The sequence below is a fragment of the Bos indicus genome, chromosome 26 (assembly GCF_029378745.1).
Source record: "Bos indicus isolate NIAB-ARS_2022 breed Sahiwal x Tharparkar chromosome 26, NIAB-ARS_B.indTharparkar_mat_pri_1.0, whole genome shotgun sequence".
NCBI lineage: Eukaryota > Metazoa > Chordata > Mammalia > Artiodactyla > Bovidae > Bos > Bos indicus.
This window is the reverse complement of record NC_091785.1, coordinates 24,076,570-24,100,051: the sequence shown is the minus strand read 5'-3', so window position 1 is coordinate 24,100,051 and position 23,482 is coordinate 24,076,570. Positions and strand designations below refer to the sequence as shown.

Below are 23,482 nucleotides of genomic sequence, written 5' to 3'. Positions count from 1 at the left end.
GAAAAAAAGTGTTTTTCCCCAACTCTTTCTGCTTTGCCCCCTGGATCTTGTCATCGACACATGTGACCCAAGCAGCTGGTAAGAAGATGGATTTTGTTAACATTAGAACTGGATTCTTGTACCAGGAAAACCGAGCCATGTCAAAAATTCCCTTCACTTCCCCGTGCTCATCCTCTTCAAGATGCTTCCTCCTGATGTTGCATTTGGCTAGTGGATACAGTGGTGTAGGAAAAGCCCCCCACAGGTGTCTGCCTTTCCTGTTATCCAGGGTCTACCCCTTGGCCCTGGGCCACCTTAGGCTCCCTGAGTGTTGGATCAGTGTGTCAGGGTTGGGTACATAACTGTTCCAGGCAGCAGGGTGAAGTCCTTGCAAAGCTGTGATGACAGCTAGTGACAAGAAGCCAAATTAAGACTGTCTCTGTTGGCATCAGCTCCCCTGGGGAGACCTCGCAAACAGGGCAGATTTTAACATCCTTTGTCCCGGATCTGTCCGGGTCAGGCAATTTCTCCTTGCCTGCCTCCTGGTCCGCATGGCCTGGCCACACACTATCCCTGCCTGGAGTCCAGTGGCTCTGAGAGCCCTCTGTCAGTTCCTCCCTGGCATTTGGTCACAGGGTTCTGAGTAAGAGGGCCCCTTCCTCAACTTCTTCAGTGACCTCAGTTGCCCTCTCTGCTCTAAGCCCAGGGCTCCGCCGACACTCATGGCGGCTCTCCCAGAGGTGGGGGTGGAGGAACCCTCAAGGGCTAGCTAGATTGATAAGAAGTGAGTTTCCCGATGGATGCTGGTATCAGGCTCCCTACGATTAGGTGTTCCTGCCAGACCTAGAGCTGATTCCCTGGCACTGGCTGTGGCTGTCATGTAGATTTTGTCCAGTGAACATCTCAGGATCCCCTCTGTGCCAGGCCCTGTGGTCCAAGCCCAGGGATATTGAGGTGGGCATCCTGAGGCCTGGGTCCTGGTTGGGTCTGGGAGATGGAAAAGTAAACAGCAGTTACGGTGTGGTGTCCGAGTGCTACGATGGGAGGCGGGGTGATGGAGGGAGCCTCCCCCGGGGAGGCTTAGATCTGCTTGGGGGTGGGGTGCTGAGTGAGGCCTTCCACCCCTGGTTCCCTGAGGTTTTCAATGAGTCAGCCCGGAGGAGAGGGAGAGCAGCCTGCAGAGGCATCTGGGCAGGCTCAGCATTGGCTGTGAGAGCGTGCCACGTCCTTGCCACTGGACTGGGGTGCGTCCTCCGTGTCCCCCGATACCTTCTGGGTGGTGCTATTTCAGAGATACCACTGCAGATGGTCACTCATTCACTAAAGTTGTTGAAGCTTAAAAAGTTCTGATTTATAAAATAATACACGTGCCTAAGTTGGAGAGAACGTGCCCCAAAGACCAAAGGCCCCCTCTGACATGTTATTTATTGTTAGGAGGACTGTGGCTTCCAGTGGTCTCCTGGGGGCCATGTGCCCTGTTTCCATAAGATTCCAGGGCCACAACCCACCCAGCCAGGGGCCCAGCACTAGGAAGGGCTCATTAAATCCCTGACTGACAGACGGGTCTCTGTTGGGGAGGGAATCTTCATCTACTGGGTCTCCCTCGCAGCTGATGGTTGACCAGGATTGACAGGGGCAAAGAAAGAGCAGCCCTTCCCAGTCACAGGTGAAGACCAGGGGGACCTTGAGAAGTGGCCCCACCTTCCCACACTTGCTCAGTGAGCCACGCCAGGGCTCTCTGAGCACTGGTCTCCTCCCTGGCTTTCCCTCAGAGTCCCAGAGCTGTGGTGCCAAAGAGTTAACTTCATGCTCCCCCAGAGAGCTTGCACACTCCTGACCCTCCCAGCTGCGGCCTCCTGGGCATAGCTCAGTCACGTGAGAGCCAGATGTGGGGATTTCCCAAACTATGTGTGTGTGCGTGTGTGTGTGTGTGTGTGTGTGAGAAAGAGAAAGCATGCATGCATTCGCGTGCACACACATAGCCTTCCCTGTTTACGTGGCATCTGAAAGCTCAAGGGGTTGGTCCAGACCCACGCAGAGCAGGAGCGGGATGGGGGTGAGGAGAGGCCTAAGGCTGCAGGCACACACCCTGGGAGGCTGTGCCGAGCTCTGCTGAGCCCTGCTCCCACCAGACATCATAGATAAGCCAGTTGTTTTTGCTCAGACTCCCATTTCCTGCAACATCCATCTTGCCATAGACCATATTGCTCATGGACAATTTTTTAAAATCTCTTTGAAGGGCTTTACAGCAGATGCTGGAAGCCTGCAGCTTCCAGGGATGTTCTGCCGGGCTTGGCCTGCCCGTGAGTTACCTTGTGCGGCACCAACTAGGCTTGGGGTCTTTCCCAGCCTGAGGATGCCTGTATGTGTCTTGGGCCACCCCAGCCAAAACCTAGGCTAGAGGGAGTGCAGGGCCCTGGGGATCAAAAAGGCCCTGGAGCAGTGGGGTCAGCCAGACCTCACTTTGCCCACGAAACCTTGGGGACTGAGTACACTGAGTAGACGTCCTTCCATCAGCCACTGGGACTTTCTGTGTACCGCCTACTGTGTTCAGTGTGCCGTGAGGAGGCTGAGAGGGTTAAGACCCCGAAGGAACTTCAGATCTGGTTGGAGAGACTCGTAACAAATTTTGAAGAAGCACCTGCTCTTCGGACGCTTGATAGGACTACAGCGCTATCCAGACATTCCCCTGACAGTGTCCAGCCAGATGTCACTGTGAGTCCTGCTCCAGAGGTGGGGTCCAGCAGATGCAGGGCCTCCAGGTCTCAGCCCCGCTGCATCATCCCCTCCCCCCACCCCCAAGAATCCCCTCCCGGGGCCCTGCCTGCGGTGTCTGGCTCTAGCCTGTTCAATGGTCAGGTCCGGGCAGCCTGGGACAATAATGATTCACTTGAGTGGCAGCCTCAATGGTGCCAGGCAGGTGGCTGAGGGAGCCAAACAGGCTCCCCCAAATCTCCATGACCCCTGAAGCGGTCAGGAACACCTGGAAGAGTGTATTTGATTGTAAATATCTGTGCCCCATTGCTGAGGCTGGAGAGTCAGTGTGTCGTAGCTGGGAGCCTCCAGCTGTGGCAAATGCTCATTAGATTCATTGATTCATTGATAATCTGATGGCAGAAGTCCAGTCTGGAGAAAAAAAGGCATTGCATTTTTTGTGTGGCCCTGGGATGGCGTTGTCAGTCCTGGGTCCATTGCTGTCTATGCCATCTCTCCAGGCTCTTGTGGAGATGGAGCCAGGGGAGGGGCTGGACTGCTGGGCAGGGGCTTGGAGACCCAGCAGCCGCTCACTTCATCTCTGGGCCTCTGTTTCTGCTGTTGCTACTGCCTCATTCTCACCGGCTTTGGCCGGGGGAGCCGGTGGGTGGGAGAATTGGAGAGGGGATATCCTAGTAAGTGGGGGAGGACCACCAAGGCAGGCCACCCCAGGGAGAGGGGGCGTGGCTGGGATCCGGGAACTCTGAACAGTGTTGAGTTTGTGTCTGCCATGTACGCTAGTGCCTTGGCGTGGGGAGAGGTGAGGGCCAGAAAGCTGAGGGGGAGGCCATCACCCCAAGGGGCAGCCGTGGGGTCAGGCAGCAGCTGTAGGAGACCTCCCCACACAGCACCCCTCTGTCCGCCCACAGCGCAGCTGATGACCACAACACCTGTCTTGAACCTCCGGGAAGCTGAGGGTCTTCAGAGCAGGGTGGAAGGAGGAGGCAGGGCTGCCTGGCAGCCCCCCTGGGCAGCTGCCTTGGCCTCTCTGTCCACACCCACTGGGCTGGGCTCTCTCTGCTGGCCCCAACCTTGGCCTCTGTATGGGTGTCCTTGGACTTAGTCCCCAAGGGGCTCTGGAATGGCTCCAGCACTGCCCCCCCACCCCATTCCCCACCTGAGCCGGGAGACTGACCGTTCTCTGACCGCCTGGCTCGGTGGCCAGTGGTTTAGTAGTGCATTCCTGCCCCGGGCTGGGCTGCCCCCACGTGGACTCTGGATTCTGGGAAAGGCAGGTCCCAGGGAAGAAGTCAGGCCCCTTCCTACTGAGAGCAAAATGAGAGGAATATGGCTGTGTTTACCAAGGGAAGCCCAACAAAAATAAACGAGCCTCCCTTGGCCAATGGCCGCAGTGGTGGTGGTAGGGGACCCAGAGAATGAGGTCCCCCGTTTTTCTACCCCTTTGTTCCCCATTCCCACCAGCTTGCCTGGGCTCCAGTCCGACCCACGACTTGCTGTGGGGTCTTGGGGAAAACCTTAACTTTCTTGAGCCTCACTTTCCGTGTCTGTGAAGTACAGATTGTCATCGGATTAAACTAGATAGTGCCCGTCAAACGGTCTTGCGTGTTAAAGAAGTGGGAGGTAGCATGTTTGATCCAGCCTCAGCCCTGCCACTCACTTGCTGTGTGATTTTACACACTCTTCTCTCTGGTCCTGAGTGCCTACATGCTCCTTCCAGCCTTGTTTGTTTAGTTCAGAATTCTCTGGCTCAGAACCCTCAGACCTTGGGCAGGACCAGCTACAAAATTTATGGGGCTTCTTGTTCATAAATTACTAAACATCTCAAACTGAGGACAGAAGAGTGTTAAACCAAGCACGGGGCGGGTCGCACGTCACACCGCCCTGAAGCCAGCCCGGCCTCAGAGGTTGCAGGCATCAGAGGCAGCGCCAGGCGGCTGGGCTGTCACTGTGGCAGCCCTGGTCTCTTACCCCTCCAGTCCAAGGGTATGATCTTTCCATACCGTTAAGCACTGAGGACGAGCTGGAGGCTGCCGCTCACCCTGGAGCAAGCTGCAGAGAGGGACCCCCTGTGGGCAGCAGCTCACACACCTTACACAAACCGTCCCCAGCATGTACCTTTGTGACTTTGGACTGGAAGTCATGTTTGAGCTGTTACTTGTTCTCTGTCTTGGCCATCTTAATTCATGCCATGCTTTTTCCGGATGCCATTCATGCCACTTACACTGTCGTGCCTGTTTCCGCTGCTCTGAGCATGATGACCTATTTCAGGCCCCATATATCATGTAGGTCAAGCTGCTCCTTCTTTGTGAAGGCCCGTTAGCCCTGGAGGGCTCTGGTAAAGATTTGAGTTACTTCATGCCTACGACAGGACACTGCCCGCAACAGGGATATATGGTCTCCTAGTGAAAAAGTAGTTCCTTCTCCTCCTACGATTAAATTACAGGGCTAGTATGGCTCAGAGAGTAAAGAGTGTGCCTGCAGTACAGGAGATACAGGGGGCCCGGGTTCAATCCCTGGGTCAGGAAGATCCCCTGGAGGAGGAAATGGCAATCCGCTCCAGTATTCTTGCCTGGGAAATCCCATGGACAGAGGAGCCTGGTGGGCTACAGTCCTAAGGGTCACAAAGAGTCGGATGTGACTGAGCGACTAAGGACAATTAGTTGATGACCTGAAAGCAGTGGCTGAGTTCCCTGGTGGCCTAGTCAAAAAGGGAAAAGAAGCACGTGGCGTCCGTAGGAAACTTTAGAAATCTAGCCCTGTGTATAGTTCCCTCGTACAAAAGCAGAGAAAAGACTCAAATACCACAGATATTTAGAAATCCCTTCAGGGTTGCAGTGTGGTACGAACAATCAAGTTCCCGAAGAGAGAGGTCTTGAGTGTTCAAGTACGCTGAGATACTGAGGAGTGGAAAGACACAGAGAAGACAGTGGAGTGCTCACTCCTGGCAGGGCTCCAGCTCCTCCTCCCGGCCCAGGAGCCCAGGGCGGGAGCCGTGTAAGCCGATAAGGCGGGTGACCCTGCCCTGATCCCCCTGAGCCTGTGATTTGCTTTCATTCTCCAAGGAGTTTGTGCTGTTCTTCTGTCTCTCCCACCTGGGCTCACAGCCCACTCTGGATTTATTAGTTTGGATGGGTGGAACTTGCTCTACACCAGGGGAGAATTCCTGGAAGCATGGTTGGAGACTAGATTTGGTCAAACTGAACCCAAATCTCACTGCTCTGGAATTACTCAACATTAGAAGAAACCCTATTACAAACCAATAGGAGTCCCTTTCCTAACTGAAGTCTACCCACGTGTTCATAATGTAGTCCGTGGGCGTACATGTGTTCGAGGGGAACATCCGTAAAGTCGGGGGCCCCTGTGGTATTGTTCTTTGACTTCTCATAACCACCTGGACTTGACCCGAGTCAGGTTCAGCACCTAAGTGTCAGGACTTGCTGACGCCTGGTTTCCTCTGGGCCTGGATTCTTGCTGCCAGTAAGCCAGGAGGAGTGGCTGTGGCAGGGACCCCACCTCCTGTGGGGTGACCTCAGGAGGGACCCTGACACCCACTCCCCTTCTGTATCCAAAGGCCTAATTCCTCCTGCTCTGAAACCTTTCACAGGACTAGGCCACTTTGCTCTTAAAGCAACCCTGGAAAGAAAAAGACAAAGTAGATATTTTTATCACCATTTCACAGAAGGAAAGGGGGCTTGGAGATTTGCTAAATGCCCAGAATCAGTGAACTAAAGTGGAAGAGAAAGCGCAAGAACCAAGATTTTTTTAAAATTCTTGCTGCAATTCCTCTTTGTCTTATGTGCCCCCTGAACTGTTGGCCTGCTTCATTTGAGTTTCATATATTGAGCATGTGTTCAAGTGGTTTTCCCAGGAAAAGCAGTCTGGTTCTCTGGAAAGATTTGTTTCAGCTGTGGTGCACTTGTATTACGGAGACTAGCGGGTTTCTACTGGAAGAGCTTAGAACGTGAAACCAGTGTCTTGGAGATCGGTGGGCCCCAAATGCCTAATTTTACGGATTGGCCCAGAGAAGTCAGGCCACTTGCCCAAGATCACACAGCCAGCAAAACCAGCTGTGCAGATTCCCGGTTACATGCCCCGTGCTTTCCACCAGGCCCTGTGACTCTGCTCTTAGGGCCCTTGGTTCTGTCACCAGAGATGGGGGCATAGAGACAGCAGGGAGGACAGGAAGCAGTTGGTTTGTGTCACTCACAGCTGCTCATTTGGCTGCGCCTGCCTCTTGCTCCTTCACCCCAACCCTTCATCTCTCCATTTTCCCAGCCTTGAGCCTGCAGCCATGTCTGCCTCCTGGCTGGGGGGCCAGGGTTTGTGAGCCAGGGGCCTCTCCTCCTTTGTTCATTGTAATGAGGTGGGAGGTGGGAGCATCCTTCCCACCCTGGGAGAGGGCTTGCTCTGGTGGGCTGGAGAGAAGGCACTGCAAAGGGGGGTGGGATTTGGGGTGGGAGCTGCAGAACTGGATTAATTCTGTGGGTCTCAGGGACTGGGAAATAAATCACGTTTTTAAAAGACTTTTTTTTTTTTAAAAGACAGGCTCGTTTCTGGTCCGCTTCCCACTTTCCTTTGGAAAGAGGAAAGGCCTGCTTATTGAGGGGGGAGGGGGTGGGCATGAGCTCGAGTTGTTCCACGTTTAGGCATGGGGTCTCCATTTCCAGAGGCTAAGGGACCTCTTCCTGTCCACTGGTCCTGGCCTGCCCAGATGCCCATGCCCCAGAGGCCTGGAAGGGCATCAGACCCTTCAAGATGACAATTTAAAAAAGATCAACCAACTGGCAAAGGCCTTGTGAGTATTTAATCCACAGCAGCACCCACTTCTGTCTCCTGGGGGTTTGGAACAGCTCCCCTTCTCTGACAACCTCATCTCCTAGCCTGCTGATGCTGCTGCTGCTAAGTCGCTTCAGTTGTGTCTCTCTGTGACCCCACAGACGGCAGCCCACCAGGCTCTGCCGTCCCTGGGATTCTCCAGGCAAGAACACTGGAGTGGGTTGCCATTTCCTTCTCCAGTGCATGCAAGTGAAAAGTGAAGTTGCTCAGTCGTGTCCGACTTCTCACAACCCCATGGACTGCAGCCTTCCAGTCTCCTCCATCCATGGGATTTTCCAGGCAAGAGTACTGGAGTGGGGTGCCATTGCCTTCTCCGATCTCCTAGCCTAGGGGTTGGCAAATCACTGCCCACAGGCCAAGCCCAGCCCACCATGTGGTTTTGTAAATAAAGCTTTATTGGCACATGGCTCACTCATTCCTCTACAGGTTGTAACATCAGAGGTGAGTCGTCTCAACAGAGACCACGTGGCCCACAAAGCCTCAAATACTGACTCTCTGGCCCTTTGTAGAAAGTCTGTCGACCACCTGTTTTAGCAGAACACATCTTCCTGGGTTCACCAGGCTCAGGGCAGATGATTTCCCTTGGCTCACAGACAGACATTAGCACTTCCCAAACATTTCCTGCTGAAGAACCCGAAGGAAAGTGCATAAAGTAGTGAAGCCAGCAGAGATACAGAGAGGTGTGGGCAACCTGTTAGCTGGCTCCCCCAGGGCTGAGTGGGGCTGGATGGCACTGGGAGGGGCCTGGCACTAGGCTTGCCCCAAGGGGGTGAGGGTGGCCTTACTGAGTGGCAGCCCACTGGGCCTTATCTGGGGCACAGTGGCAAGAAGTCATAGCCCAGCAAGATCTGGCTCCAGACAATGAATCCCCACGTTCTGAACTTGGACCCACTCTGCTACAGCCGTTGAACGCCTTGAGCCTTGGAGTGTATCTGTCTTGTCATGGCCCTACAAGGGTGTGAAAGCTGGGCCAGCCAGGTTCCTGCTATCCCAGGAAGCTTCTGGCTGCAGGCCCAGTAAGAGACTGGCCGCAGGATGCTTGTCTGTGGGTGTAGTTCCCGCAGCATCCCGCTCCCCCCAGTTCCAGTTGACCCGGGCTCTTTGGTAGGCAACTCTGGGTGTCAGCGTCTTGTTGGTGCATCTAGTATCTTATTGCCATCTGGTTCTCATCCTCGTAGCTCCAGGAGTCTGACTTTCCTGCTCCCCCAAAGCTGACCGAACCAAACTCATGGGATATGCCCAGGGAAGAGGTTCAGAGAGGTTTAGTGACTCTATCAAAGGGGCAGAGCCTAGATTTAAATTCAGACAGACTCCAGAGACCTCCCCAGTAGAGTCCCACTTTGTTGGTTTTGCAGTGAGCTCTGGAAGGGCCAGGCTCCCAGGTCTACATGGGGAGTCCACCCGCAATTGGAAGGTGGCTTGCTGAGCGAAGGAAAGTCAGGTGCTTTAAATGGTGAATAACTACAAACTGAAGCCTGAACCGGTTTCCCCACAAGAGATGGACACTGTACTAGCTGTGTGACCTTGGGCCAAGTTACTTAACCTCTCTGGTTCATCTTCTTCATTTGCACAATGGAGGAAATTCCTTATTATTGTAGGTTTAGTGTGAAAAAGAGATGAGTTACTATATGTAAAGTGCTCAGCACAATGCCTGGTGTACAGTCAGTGCTGAATATGTGTCACTGCTGTGATGACTATTACGACTATCTGTGAAGGTGTTCTCCTGGCTGGCGCTGGGCAAGCAGTCCAAGGCTTTGCCTCTCAGACTTGCATCTCCACATTTCCTTCCCACTGCAGCCACTGCGTCCAATGCTATTCTTGCTTGGAACCAGTGAGCAGTTCAGCAGAGGAAGCACCAGCTGTGGTGTCCCAGACCTGGTTCCATTTCTGCTCTACTACTGTGGCCTCGTTGGAACTTAGGCCAGTTCCTTCCCCTGTCTGAGCTCAGATTCTACCCGTGTAAAATGAGGCATACCCAGCTCAAGGATTCTCGAGTGTAAACAGGCCACTTTACCCTATAGGTAAACTGTCAGTGTTATGCGCTGACCCTCTGATAGTCCAGAAATGTTCACACCATTACTATTTCACATCTCATGATCTTCAGTTATTTTAGATGCTTTGATTTTGTTCCTCTTGGCAGGAGGATGACTTTTAACCTCATCTGACAGATGAGGAAACTGAGGCCCAGATCCCACATGACTGTCTGAGCCTGGACAAGAGCCGTCATTTTTTCTTGTCTCTAAAGGTCCCCATTCTTCTGAGTTGGAGTTAGGGTGTGGGGAAGTTGGGACTTTTTAAAATGAAGCTTCCTTCCATTCTGCCAGGGCCTGTCTTCTAAAGTGAAAGAAAGTGTGAGTTGCTCAATCGTGTCCGACTCTTTTTGGCCCCATGGACTGTAGCCCACCAGGCTCCTCTGTCCATGGAATTCTCCAGGCAAGCATACTGGAGTGGGTTGCCATTTCCTACTCCAAGGGATCTTCCTGGCCCAGAGATCGAACCCGGGTCTCCTGCATTGTGGGCAGATTCTTTACCATCTAAGCCACCAGGGCTTGGGCAAGGGCTGGACAAGACATGGAGGCCCAGTAGTGTGGTGCCCAGAGGCTGGAGGCTGGCCTTGGGCTCTCCAGCCCTGATGGCTAAAGCTCCAGGCCCAGCCTGCCGAGCCTGCTGGCCTGGTGAGGATCCTTGGAGCCACCAGGCCCTGTGGGGCCAGCCACCCACGTGGCTAGGGAGGAAGGTCCAGGCTGCCTTCTCCAGGGCAGTGATAACCCACGGGCCCTATTCCAGGCTGGGATTGTGGAGGATTCTCTGTGCTCCAGAGGATTCCTGCGTTTTGCAGACACCTCATTATCCCCGTCCTGGCCGGCAGCGTCCCAGCGCCTCTGTAATCACTCCGGCCCACGCCCAGCAGCCGTCCCAGGGCCAGGAAATCACTCCCCTCCCCTCCCCCGCCTTCCGCCGCTGGCCCAATGCGGCGCCTGCAACCACTCGCCGGTGGACCTCCTGCCTGCCTAACGGTTCTCTCTCCTCCTCTGATTCTCTCCTCTCCTGCTGCTGCTTGCTCTCGGGGGGGACTCGGAAGTGTGGCTCTCCAGCTGGGCTGAGTCTCCCAAGAAGGACGTGACAGGTACCGCCTGGTGTGCATGTGAGTGCATGCATGTGAACATGTGTGTCCCCGCGTGTGGGCGTGGGAGCCGGTGCCCGCCGGCAGCGTTCTGCCTGCTTCCCCGTGATGTGTAGCCGCTCTTTGTCAGCATGCTGGCATCTCCTCAGCCCGCTCTTGTCCTTCCCGCTGGCCTTCCCCTCTGCCTTCCCGTCGACCCTTTTTTAGGTCCCAGATCCAGCCTTGGAGCCCTTGGAGGGGTGATGACCACACAGCACAGTGTGGAAGCAGATGCTCCCTGGACCTGGAATGTGTGGGTTTACATCCCGGCTGTGCCGCGTCCTGGTCTCGGGTTACGTAACCTCTCCAGCCGCCCTAAGCGGATTCAGCAGCATCTCCCCGGAGCTGGCACACAGAAAGTATCCAGGCGGTGCTGAGACTGCCACCCCATCCACCCATGTGAGGGGGGCCAGCTGAAGGTGATGAGCCTCCTCCAGGCTGTTAACCCCAGGCAGAGAGCTGGAGTCCCCACACCCCAGCTGAGACAGTGGCCGGTGAGGTGGGTGGGGAGTCCTATAACTGTGGTGAAGTCACAGCCCCTGTGCCCCAGGGATCCAGAGTTTGGACCTGCCTCTGGTCTCGGGGACCTTCCGAACCTGGGGCTGCCTGGCCACTGATGGCCCTCAGGGACTTGGGCTTGTGCCCTGTGTCCAGGTGGGGCTGGGCCCAGGGTCAGAGGCTTGCTTTTTGCCTTTGTCTTACTGGACGATGGCAGAAAACCCTAGAGAGCTGTGTTCTCAGCTGTGAGATGGGGGTGGTTGTCAGGTGGGGACGGGGATTTCCAGAAAAGTCTTCTAGAAGCCTCTCCATTTCTGTGAGTGGCACCTGGCCCTCCCTCCCATCCCAAACCTGAGAGCAGAGGTGAGGCTCGGATTTGGGGCTCAAAACAGAAAGGTCAGAGGTCAAGGGGAAGGGGTTGGGCCAGCCCCATCCTCACACAGCTGTAGGCTGGAAAGGGGGAGTGAACGTACTGGTGAGGGCGGGGGGCAGAGGAGGAGGCAGCAGGCAGAGGACCCCTTGCCTGTCCCAGGCCCCTTGCAACTATCCTTCTGGTGTTGCCTGTGACAAGGGCCTCGGCCTGAGCTAATCACTGGGCTCCCAGCCCTTTTTCCTCTCTCCTGAGCCAGTGAGCCAGAGCCCACTTGGCCCACAGCAATACATTTTATTCACCAAACGTATGGCCTGGCTGCCCGAGGGCCTATGGAGAGGCCAGCAGGCGGAGGCCGGCCTGGGAGGAATCCGTTGTGAGGGACCGAAGGGACCTTGGTGGGACGCCCAGGGTTTGGGGGGTCATGGACAGTGTGGGGAGTGGGGGGTGGGGCCGCTGTAGGGCTTGGCTTCTCAGGATGGACCCAGCTGTTCGGAGAGAGAGGCTGAGGGGAGGCCACGTGGGCCAGGAGAAACCAGCCAGACTGGGGGTCCAGGGCCGGAGTCTTGGGCGAGGCGCCAGGTCTCTCTGGGCCGGCCTTGGTTTCCCCATCTGGAATGTTGGCAAGCTCAGTGAAACAGGAAATTCAGAGGTAAGGGGCTGATGCTGGGGACCCTTGTAGATAAGAGGCTTTGAGCTGCTTAGGCAGGCACCCACCCATGAGTGGGCCCAGCTGGCAAATGCCCGCTGCCTGCCAGGAGGTGAGGTCTGAGAAAGGCATGAGAAGGGACAGAGCCATGGCCACTTCACCTGGCGCCTGTGGCCCTTGCCCTAACCTACCTGCTGGTTTTGAGGCTTCAGAGGAACCTAAGCCCTTCCTTTCCTCCCCAAATCTCCTGTTTCCTGTTTGCTTTATAAACACTGTCTACAGTTTACATAGGGTATTAACCCTGTCACTTCATACCATGCTCAGAACAACCCCACAGAGTAGGTACTGTTGTTGTTCCTGTTTATAGATGAGGAAGCTAAAGCTCAGAGAGGTTAAGTGTCCTCTGCAGGGTCACAGAGCTGTTAATAATAAGGACAAATCAGGACCAGACCTCAGACTCCAGCTGGATGCTTCTGCATCATGACTCTCAGGCAATTACTGTGTCCAGTGCCGTGTCCCATGGCCCCAATCCTGGGGTGCCTGTCTACCCACATCGGGGTGACTCTTGTCTAAACCACATGGTCTAGTTGGGGAGCAGTGCCCCACAAGAAAATCCAGTGCAAGCACTGTGGCTGAGTGATTGAGGGGCTGCTGGAGGGTCAGGTAGAATTGGGGGTGGTAAAGGGGAAGGCATTCCAGGCAAGGGGCCATAGCTGGAGCAGAGGCTTGGATGTAAGAACCTGCCTATAACAGTGTGGTGTGTTGAATGTTGCCTGGGTCAGAGGAATTGTGTGTCAGGGAACTTGGGGAACTTAGGTTGTCAAGAAAGACTGAGCTTGAATGTAGCATTTCTTCTTTCATCAGCAGGGACCCACTGAAGGTGTGGGAGCATGATTTGGCAAAAGCCTCGTGTAGAAGTCTTAAAGCCGGCAGCCAGATCAGGCAGGAGCCAGGGGTCCCTCCAGGTGGCAGCAGGAGGAATGCAGGTGTGAGGCAGGCATGGGGCAAGGCTCTGGGGAACTGCCAGAGCCTCAGCAGATCCAGCCAGGGGCTCTGAGAAAGGCACGAAAATGAGATGGAGGAGGAGACGCTGGCGAAAAGTCCCCTTCCAATCCGGGAGGGGCTCTTCTCTCTAAAAGGAGTACTCCCCTTCTCCATGCCTCCGCCAAATTCTTCCTATCTGAAGACAGGAGGCTCCCTCCACTGCATCTCTCCCTCCCTCGGACTGACTCCCTCAGCCCCCGATTTTCCAGGCCTGGGCTGGGAGGCGATCCAGAGCGGCCTCTGTAGGATGACATCACCCAGAGGCCCGCCTGCCGAGTGGTTTCTCATCCGGATACCTGCTCCCAGCTCACGCCCGCCCGGGCAGCCCTAAGAGGCAACACCCTAAGAGCAGATGCCAGAGTGAGCAGGGGGCTTGCATGTGCTGGGGAATGGGGGAGGCCAGGAAGACAGAGTGTCTGTCTGTGTGTCCATCTGTTTGTCCCCTAACCTGCGGGCCACTGTCTGTCCTCAGTGCTCTGAAATGCCTGGAGAACATTTTCTTAACTTTTCTACCTGTGTCCCAGAGTGTCAAGTCTTCAGAAAGCTCAGGCCAGTTTTCCAAGGGGTGGGGTGGAGGTGGGAGCAGCGTGTGGATTTTTCCCCTCTTTGAAACCTAGCCTCAGATTTCCTTGGCTTGGATTAAAGTGAGTCTCTCCATTCCCCGGCACCCTGCTTACCCTCTCAAACAGCTTTTGGCCTCAAACCCATCACTCCTCACTTCTCCCAGCCTCTGTTTCCCCATCTCCCCTTTTCTGCCTCCCAGAATTTGTAGTTTCCCCAAATTTTGGAGGTGAGGCCCTGCTTGGTGTATCTGTATTGGCTCAAAGCAAGCCGTTATATCACCTTGTTCAACCATCTGCTCATTCATTCATTCATTTCACCCAACAGTTACAGAGTCCCTACCCGCAGTGGGCACTGTGGGTCTGGTCAGTAGGTATCGTAGTGGAGAAGAAACCCACACTCCAGTCTCCATTGTTGTTGTTCGCTAAGTCATGTCTGACTCTTTGCGACCCCATGAACTGCAGCACACTAAGCTTCCCTGTCCTTCACTCTCTCCCATGAGTATACTCAAATTCAGTAAGCACTGACTATTTGCCAAGCGTGTTGGGGTTGGATGAGGCAGGGGCCCTCCTCGGGAGCAGTGGCACATGCAGGGCAGAAGTCAGGACATGAGCAGCGGTGTCAGGTAGGCCCAGGGGTCCGATTCCAGCTGTGTGACCTTGAGAAAATTGCCTCATGAGCCTTAGTCTGCCTGTGTGTGAAATGGGACGCTAACACGCGCCTACTCTTGGGTTCTTCTGAGGCTCCGCTGAGACAGCAATATGATTTGTGCTAGGTGGGCATCCCGAGTGGGCAGTAAGGAAGGCTTGCTGTTGATGGTCAGCATCATCTGGGTTCTTGGGGCTTTGGAGCTCTCTAACCAGCTGGAGAATTCCCATCTTCTCTTTGTACCTTGAGTTTTCCTCTCCCGCAAACTGGCAAGGGAGCCTCTGTGTCCCACAGGCTGGGGACTGGCCCTTTTTGTGTGGGGTGCCCTGCCAGCAACCCCCCTCCCCTCCGGGGACACAGTGGAAAGTGGTCTCTGCCAGCCCCGTGCCCAGCGCTGCCTCTGTCCGGCTGGCAGGGGCAGGCACAGAGGCTGGCCCCATCTGAGTGCAGAGCCAGGCCGGCCCTGCTGCCCAGCTGTTGGTTGCATTTCGGCCTGAAACCCAATCCTGGCTTTGGAGGGGCCTGGGGTAGTGCGTGTGCATAGCCATGTGGCAGGCCTCAGCTGGGACAGGGTCCCTCCTGCCTCTCCAAAGAGCTGAGCGGGGGCTGCAGGGTCCCCACCTCAGGGGAGAAAATTGGCAGGGGAGGTGGATTTCTTTCCCCGACATCGCCCCCTGCCCTCGGTTGGATAGAGCCTCTCGGAGGGAAAGACCCAAAGATCTAAGCAGTGTTTCTCACCCTGGCTCTGTGTGAGAACCACAGGTTGTAGGGCAGGGGTCTTAAAAAAACTAGCTGAGACCAATTAAATCAGCCTCTCTGGGGACTCAGGCATCCGTGTTCTTTAGAAGCTCCCCAGATCTTGTGATATCAAGTTGAGGTTCGTTGTGAGGAGAATGGGATGTCTGGAAACAAATCAGGGGCGGTTCTGTAACAGAACGAGACAGGCTTGAACTTAAAACACGGAGTGAATTTGGTTCTCTCCATGAAGGCTGTGTGGGCTGGCTCAAGCCTCTGCTCTGGGTCTCTGAGGTGTCCTTTGTGAAATGGGAAGGTAATAAGATTGTTGTGACGATAAAAAATGCAACAGGGTACATGCCTGGTACAGAACATTTGCCAAGTTAGACTCAGGCATGTGGGGAATGTAACTGCAGGCTGAAGCACCAAGGGGGCCGTGTGGAGCCCGGGGACCCTCTCAGCCATTTCTATAGCCAGGCTGGTGGTGTGAAGCCCCCAGCTTTTCAGGAGATTGGTAGATGTGTGGGGCAGTAGACACGTAGTTTAAGACGTATACTAGGAGTTCCCTTTTCGGAGGAGATCAGAGGGGAGGGGTCTGGGAAAGCTTCCTGTAGGAGGTGACCAGTGGGTCTCTGGTTCGTGGATCCCTTCAGCTCCTAGCCGGTCACGTGTGTTCTTAGGTGCTTAGGTCCGCACTCCACCCTAGTGATGACGACAGTGAGGTGCAGAGAGGTTTTAGCTGGACATTCAATGCCAGCTGCACGGGGTCTGTCCACCTTCCAGCCCGGTGTTTGCTTAATGCCTATTACACTGGTCCAGTGCCTTACCAGTCCAGTGAGCCGCTGCTCGCTCCAGGGCACCTCTGGCCTGCTGCCCTCCTCCCCCTGAGCCCCACCTTCTGACCCCTCAAGCTCCTGAAACTGCCAGGAGAGGGCGGCGGGAGGCTTCCGGGAGCCTGACCACAAGCCCCAGCAGAGCTTAAAAGCAGAGGGACGCTGCGTCGGTTTCCATGTGGCTGGAGGGCGGCAGCCAGGCCAGACGATGCCCCGACGGGAAGCGGGGCTGGAGGCGACAGCGTGAAGCCAGTCCCTGGGCGCCAGGCCCGCCGGGTCGGTGGCCGCGCCTTGGTGAGCCCGAGGGGCAAGAGTGGAGCCGAACTTGAGGAAAAGTTGGCGGGGGGCGGGCTGGGCTCTCCAGCGGCGGCGCTGGCGCTGGGACTTTCTTCTTGGGTTTCAAGTAAACAGTCTCGGCCCTCCTCCCCCTCCCCTGCCTCCACCCCCGGCTCCTCATTCGATGGGTCTCATGTGTTTCTATTTAAGGGCTGCGAGTAAACCCCAGTGATTGGCGGCCTCAAACCCTCTTGACTTCTCGCCTGGGCCCGGCCGTGGAGCCGTCCTCTCCCGCTCTCGGCCTCTCCCTCCCGAGGGGAGGACTGCTGACTCTCTTTCTCTGGGTTTACAGGGGTTGGGGAGAGGCCCCGAGCCCTCCTCCTCGCCTGGCCTTTCCTCTTTCCTCTACTCCAGAATCAGCCCCCATGGGCCGCCAGCCCGCCTGCCCGCGGCCCTCCCCTCGCACCCCTGTGGCCGAGGGGTCTGGAGAGACCACGTCCACCCCGGGCCTCTCCTCCGACTCCCTCTGCCTTGTGCTGGACCGTGATTAGTTCATCGCAGCCACGGGCTTTTTCGCTTTGAGTCCCCTCCGCTTCTGTCTCATTTCTGCCTGTCTCTCCCCGCTCCCCGCCCCCTCCGCTGCCCCCTTGCTCCCCATGTCCCCCGGTCCCCGCGGCGCAGCGGGCCGGTGTGGGGCCCTGCTATATGGCCTGTCCTTGGGGCCCGGCGAGCTGCGAACCCTGGCTGCGGGCAGCCTCTCCGAGCGGCGCTGGCGACCGAGCAGCCTCCCCCGAGGCCGATGGACAGGGGGCGCCCCGGCCGCGGGGCCATGGCCGGCCGCTGGCTCACCGCGTGCTTTCTGCCCTCGCCAGGTGCCGACACCAACGCCGAACCCATGATCCTGGAACAGTACGTGGTGGTGTCCAACTATAAGAAGCAGGAGAACTCGGAGCTGAGCCTCCAGGCCGGGGAGGTGGTGGATGTCATCGAGAAGAACGAGAGCGGTGAGTGCCCGGCTGGCTGGCCGGCCCGGAGACCAGGAGCCCGGCTGGTTTTTGTTCCCCTCCTCCTCCCCCACCTCTGCAGCTATACGTTATTTCCATCTGGCGGGGAGAGGGCCGAGGAGGCTGAAGTTTCCCCTGTTGGTTTGGGCTGCAGGCCAGCAGTTTGCCTGGTGGTGGAAGAATGTCTCCAGCGCTCGGGGTAATTAACTGGCTTGTGTTAATGCAAGGCCAGGGTGGCGGCACAGGCACCACCGTCCAGCCTGTGTGGAGGGACCCTGTGCCCTCCAAGGCCCAGGGGCAGATAGTGCCCAGCTCGGGGGCATCCTACAGCATCTTCTCCCTTGGGACCATATTCCAGGCTGGGAACGAGGCAGGGGTGGAAGAACCTGGCTGGCTGGTGGGACAGGCAGGCCATGACGTCACTGTGGGGTCCAGGGTCCTCGGGCGGATTGTCTGAGGAAAGGCCAGGCCTGTGGAGGTTGGCTGGTGTCTGAGCTGACTGCCCCCTGCTGAGCTGGGAAGAGGGCCCAGACAGGGGGATGAAGTCAGGTCCTGGGCCCAGGGAGGGTCCCACAGCAGCCGCCCTGTCATTGGGAACTGAGGCTTTGTCCTGTCTGGGCCAGGCAGATTGGTTGTCCCGGGGGCTGCCGGTTCCTGGGTTCTCACCGAGTGGGCCTCAGTGCCTCAGCAGCAGGAGTCTCTTGGGGGAGTGAGGAGGGCCCGAGTCCGGCAGTCTGAGGTGCAGGCCCGTGTGACCCCCTGCAGGGCCCGGGGTGAACTCTGGCCCAGGACCCCCATCGTCAGCTTGCTGGTGACCTGCTGGCACTTGAGTTGGTTCCTGGGGCGTTCTGTTTTGGTTTCGGTTTGCTGTGGGGGAAGGCCCCCGCGCTGTGCTTGTGCTGGAGCCTCTCTGAGTTGTGTTTGGAGGACACTCCCAGAGAGGAGGGGCCTGCTCTTCTTTCCCTGTTCCACGCTGTTCTTCCCAGTGTTTTAAGCTCCAACAGCAAGACAGGCCAAAAGACGTCTGTGCCCACTCTATAGAGAGAAAAACTGAGGCACAGAAAAACTGAGGGGAAGTGAGACACCTTAAGTCAAAAACAGAACAGGAATTTCTTGGGCCCCTGGTTCATGTGCCTAAGGGCAGCAAGTAGAGAAGTAGCAGTAAAGATACTGAGGATATCCCAGCAGACCCCCTGGGGGAGGTGAGGTTAGGCTGCTGCTGCAGGAGGCTTGGGGACTGTGCTAAGAACAGGGCTGTGATGCCAACATAGACCTGACTCATGGCCCTCCCCATGTGGAGTCTTCAGAGCTTGTTCCCCTCCAAGAGGTTAGGCTCTGCCATTGTGTCTGGAGTCATCACCGCCGTGGTTGGCAGCCATTGTCCCCACCCAACTGTCCCTAGGGTAAGGCCTGGGCCCTTCACCCCAGGTGCCCAGTCCCCTTCCTGCATGGAAGGAAGGGGGCTTTCGGCCTTTGTCACAGTACCAGCCCCGCCTCCCCACCCCCACAGAAGCTGCATGTCTGAGAGGCCTGGCTCTGGAACCCTAAGCACCTGAAGACCCAGAGAAAGGGCTGTCTACTGGTGGGATTGGAGACATCCACTGAGGACGTAGAGACATGTTTGTTTGGGGGCGTGGCCCAAAGGAAGGCGTGTCGGTTTTTCCATATAAAGTCAGGGCTGCTCAGAAGTAGATTTCTGGCTTAGGGACCCTCTTGCCTCATGGCACCAGTGCAGCTCTATGTCTATATGGGGAGCAGTGAGCCCCCGTGTCCCTGGGTACCAGCCGCTGGCCAGGATGGCTATAGAGGAGACCCCCCCCAACTAAAGGCAGTCAGCCTGTTATCAGACTCCTTGGTTCCCTGTGCCCTGTCACCCCGCATCCAGTACCCTGCCTGGGAGTGAAGGAGGGAGCACCTTGACAAAGTGGGGCTTCTGCAGCAAACCTGGAACTGCAAGGTACTCCTCTCCTGAGGAGTCCCCGATGGCTATCTGAGGGGCTCAGGCAGCCTGACTCCCCAGAGCAACCCTCTGAGGGAGCTGCCATCTCCAGAAGCGGGATTCTGCCCACCACCCACCTGCTGGGTGACTTTAGGTTCCTTCCTCCCTCTGGGCCTCTGCTGCCCCTTCTGTGAAATGGAGACAGCCTCGTGGGTGCTCCGAAACAGGGCCTGGAGCAGATGACCTCCCCAAGCCCGCTTCACGGCTGGGAGATGCCCCAGGGCCCTGGGTGTCAGGTAGACAGAGTCTCCCTGAACATGGTCTTCTCACTTCCCTGGACTTCATGTCTCTCCCCTTGGTGAATGCAAGGACCTTGGAGTGCTGTGTCCACCACACAAACCCACACTGTGTTGCCGTCAGAAACAAGGAGACCTCCTCCAGTGTAAAACCAGCTTAACCGGAGAAACTGAGTGGGTGAAGAGGAGAGAGGAAGAGGGCCAACTGCAGATCCTTGGGAGAGTGGTTTCCCAGTCCAAGGAGTCGGACGGTGGGGGAGGGGAAATGTGTTGTGAATCCTGCAGACTGGCTTTGGAAGGACTGGTGAGTGAGGCTTTTGAACTCCGGGACAAAGAGTCAATTGTGACGCCTTTGACCTTAGGACTGGTGGGCGTTGTGAGGCATTTCCACTCAAATTGTTGGGGCAGCAGCTCCAACTAGCACCACTCTGCCCCTTGGGGCTGGCCTTGCCCTCTGGGAGCTAGGACTCTTCCTGTATCCCCTTCTTACTTGGCTGAAAGCTCCTTGAATAGGGTGTGCACAGAGGGACCCAGCCACCTCTGTCTCTGCTCACTTGTCAGAACCCTCTGGAAGGGACCACAGCCTCCAGGGGATTTTGGAGGTGTGGTTGTGCCCATACTCTGTAATCTCATTCATCTAAAGAGAGATGTGTCTGGAAGGCATTTCAGAGTCAGTAAATAGTAAACACAGGTTCAGGCCGTGCACTTCATATGCATCATCTTACTGGAATCATGGAACAACCCTGTGTGATAGAAGCCACTTTAAGCACTTTGTGTCTAAAGTAACAGGTTAAGAGGTTAAGTCATTTTCCTAAAGTCCCAACAGCTGAGATCTCTCCCTTCTCCAGAGGAAGTGGGGGGAGGGTGAGAATGGGCTGATCCCAGGAGGGATCATCACTGAGTTGGCGATGCTGCAGGTCAAGGACAGACATGGCCTGGCTGAGATGATGACAAGGCTCCCTGGAGCATTGTTGCAGGAGGATGGCTCTGTGTGCCTCCTTCCAGCGTGGTGCTCATTGGTAGTGGGAGTTCTTCTTGTTAATTGTCGAGCTTGGGGATAAGCCACAGCTAAGAGAATCTGAGAAGGGTGGTGAATTCCCAACACCAAGGACAAGCATATTCTGGGGAATGCAAGTGGATAGATGTCAAAGACGCCCACAGTGTGGACTTGGGTGACTTCAGGGAAAAATTTTTGATTAAACAGTGGGCCTGGGGCCCAGCCAGAAAAGGACTCTCTTTCTCCATTGATCTACAGGGACAAAAATAGCAGAAAGACTCAGCAGTTTTGTTAAATTTGCCAGCCATTTTTGTCTTATCTTTGAAAAGCCCTCCACCCTTGACATAAGCAACAGAGCCTGAGATGCTGCCTTGGTAGGACATTCTTACGCCTCAAAGACCACATTGGCTTTACCTTCCAGCAGGCAAAATCTGGTCTGACTTCTGGCAGAATCTTGATGGCAGTTGCTCTGATTTCTGTGTTAAGCAAAGCTGCCTCCAACTTTCCAGGATGGTTTCCTTCTTTCAGGACTAGGAGCCAGCCAGGGGATGTGGGGATATGAGTCAGCAGATGCTCAGTTTTTTCCCTGATCCAGCTTTCCTACTCTGAGTCTTTGCTTCTTTCCTGGCACTAGTATGATAACCTTGGGAGATATTATACAATACTTCCTTGGAGGCATATAGCTATAGGAATAAGGTAAAAGTATTGTATTGGCAAGAAATTTTGAGCTCCTGGTCCATAGAAGTGAGAAATTGTATAGGTGAGAAAACTAAGCCTTGGGGAGTTTGAGAATCTTCAGTCCCCTCCAAAGTCAGTGCTTTAGTCCCAATTGAGTAGTGAGCAGAGGACAGACACCCACTCAGATTTACTCAAAGGATTCGGGAAAATCTCACCAGAACCCAAGGATGGGAAGGACACCCCAGCCTCACAAGGACTGGGAACCAGAAAGCTGGCAGGAGACAAAGCAGCTACCCTTCTCCCTCTCTTGGGTACCAGGTGGATTGAAAGCCCAGCTGTGATCGCCTAACTGCAGACCAGGCTTCCTTCTCTTCCTGTTCACTCATAACAGTGGCCCATTCACCTGATGCTGGCTTGTCAGGACCAGATTTTTCAGTCAAGATAATAGACATTAACTGAGGATGGTCTCTGGTTCTACAGGTTCAAACTTTGAAGCTTTAATCTGATTGGTTCCTGGCCAGCCAATGGATTGGCAGACTTTGGATCAGGTGCCCAACTCTGGGCCAATCAGCTGTGTCTAGGAGAAATGTCATAGAGTATAAACATGGGTGCCTTTCCAACCTCTATCAGTGGCTTGCAGTACATGTTTTAAAGAAAAGAGATCTAGGGAGGTAAGTTATCTGAAAACATGTTGGCTGCATCTATTTTACTTATTTAATGGCTGTGTGTAGTAGAGAGAGCAAAGAACCAGGAGTCTGAATGTTAGGTTTAAGATCTAATGCTACCCTGTGTGATATAGGCAGGAATCCATTTCCTCCTGAGTATAAGAGAACAGTGATACATACTACATGGGTTTGTTTTTTTTTTCCTCCCATGAAATGTAACCATTTATTATTTGACAAATATCTTTATCAATAAGACAAACTAATAAGCTTTCCTCTCAGATTTGTATGTCCTAATGATTATTTTTTGTTGTCAAAAATGATGCATTCTTCAGCCATATATTTTGTGAGTTGGAATCATTTTAACACTGAAGATGTACCTGTTCTGTTCCTTTGGTATTTCTTCATGAACACTGTTATAACTGGTTCTACATAGGCTTTTTGTAAGTGAGACATACACTGTATATACTCTTCACTTATCCATTTATTTCACAGTTCTTGAATACCTCTTGTGTCCCAGGCCCTATGCTGATTACATGCCTACCCATACAGTTCCTGCCTTTATGGACTTTAAACTCTTAACTGGTGTGAGCATGAGTGGACTGTATTGTGAGACTGGGCTACTTCTGCAGATTTTCCAATGTCTTAAATGGACTTCTTCTATATATTCTCTGTCTTTTGGTTAGACTCTGTGCTTACTAAGGAGCCAGCTCATTAGTAGTTTATATTGCCAATCTGCTCTTGAAAAGATGTCCAAATAAAGATAGGATAGGCCGTTTCTAGAGGGACAAGTTTCTTGCAGTCTGTATTACAGATAAGCGAACTAACACTCTTAACTGTGCAACAGCCTTTTAAGAGTTTGGTTCTGGTGAGTGAGCCATATTTGGTTGTGGTAACTGTGGTAACTGTCCCAGCTGACAGAAAGCCTTGATCTCTGACACACTTCTCTTCCTAAGTACAACACATGCATGTTCTTGCAATGTCAGCCTGATCAGCGATTCCAAAGTCCATGCTGCTCCAAGGCTGTCTCTGGGGGGCAGTTGTTGCCCACTTCATGAAGCTGGCTGGAAGGCAAGGGGCCATCGAGCATCAGTCAGGAACAGAAGTGAGCATTCTGATCCAATCTGGGGCCCTCAGCCCAGCTTTAGTCACCCTGGCTGGAGATGGTTCTGAGAATAAGATTGCACGATAGCCTAGCAATGAAAAGTATGGGTTCAACTTAGATAAGCTTGGTTTTAATCTTGATTTGGTTCTTGATTTAGTACTTACTAGTGGTGAGCCTGGGAAGTTACTTGAATGTTCTAAGTAAACTTCGGTCTCCTTGCCTGCAAAATGGTGCTAATTGTACCAATAGCTGTGGGGTTAGTGTGTACTTGTTCAAGAAGAATTAAGTGCTCAGTACATGATAGTTGTTGGTGGCTCCGTCCCTGGTGGCTCAGCAGTAAAGACTTCTCTTGCAGTGAAGGAGATGCAGGTTCCATCCCCCAGTCGAGAAGATCCCCTGAAGAAGGGGATGACAACCTACTCCAGAATTCTTTCCTGGGAAGAGCCTGGTGGGTTACAGTCTATGGGGTTGCAAGAGTAGGACACAACTTAACA

General features: G+C 54.6%; 1 protein-coding gene across 5 annotated transcripts in view; it reads left to right on the top strand.

Moving 5' to 3' along the window:
- SH3PXD2A (SH3 and PX domains 2A) overlaps positions 1 to 23,482 on the top strand; it is a 248,436-nt gene that overhangs the window by 173,723 nt on the left and 51,231 nt on the right. For 2 of the 5 annotated variants that reach the window (XM_070780769.1, XM_070780766.1), the window contains exons 7-8: positions 10,613 to 10,657; positions 17,180 to 17,311. In XM_070780769.1, the coding sequence (XP_070636870.1) occupies positions 10,613 to 10,657; positions 17,180 to 17,311 (177 nt within the window). Of the gene's footprint in view, positions 1 to 10,612; positions 10,658 to 16,204; positions 16,326 to 17,179; positions 17,312 to 23,482 lie in introns of those variants that run through there. The other 3 variants (XM_070780767.1, XM_070780771.1, XM_070780770.1) reach the window with 2 other exon arrangements.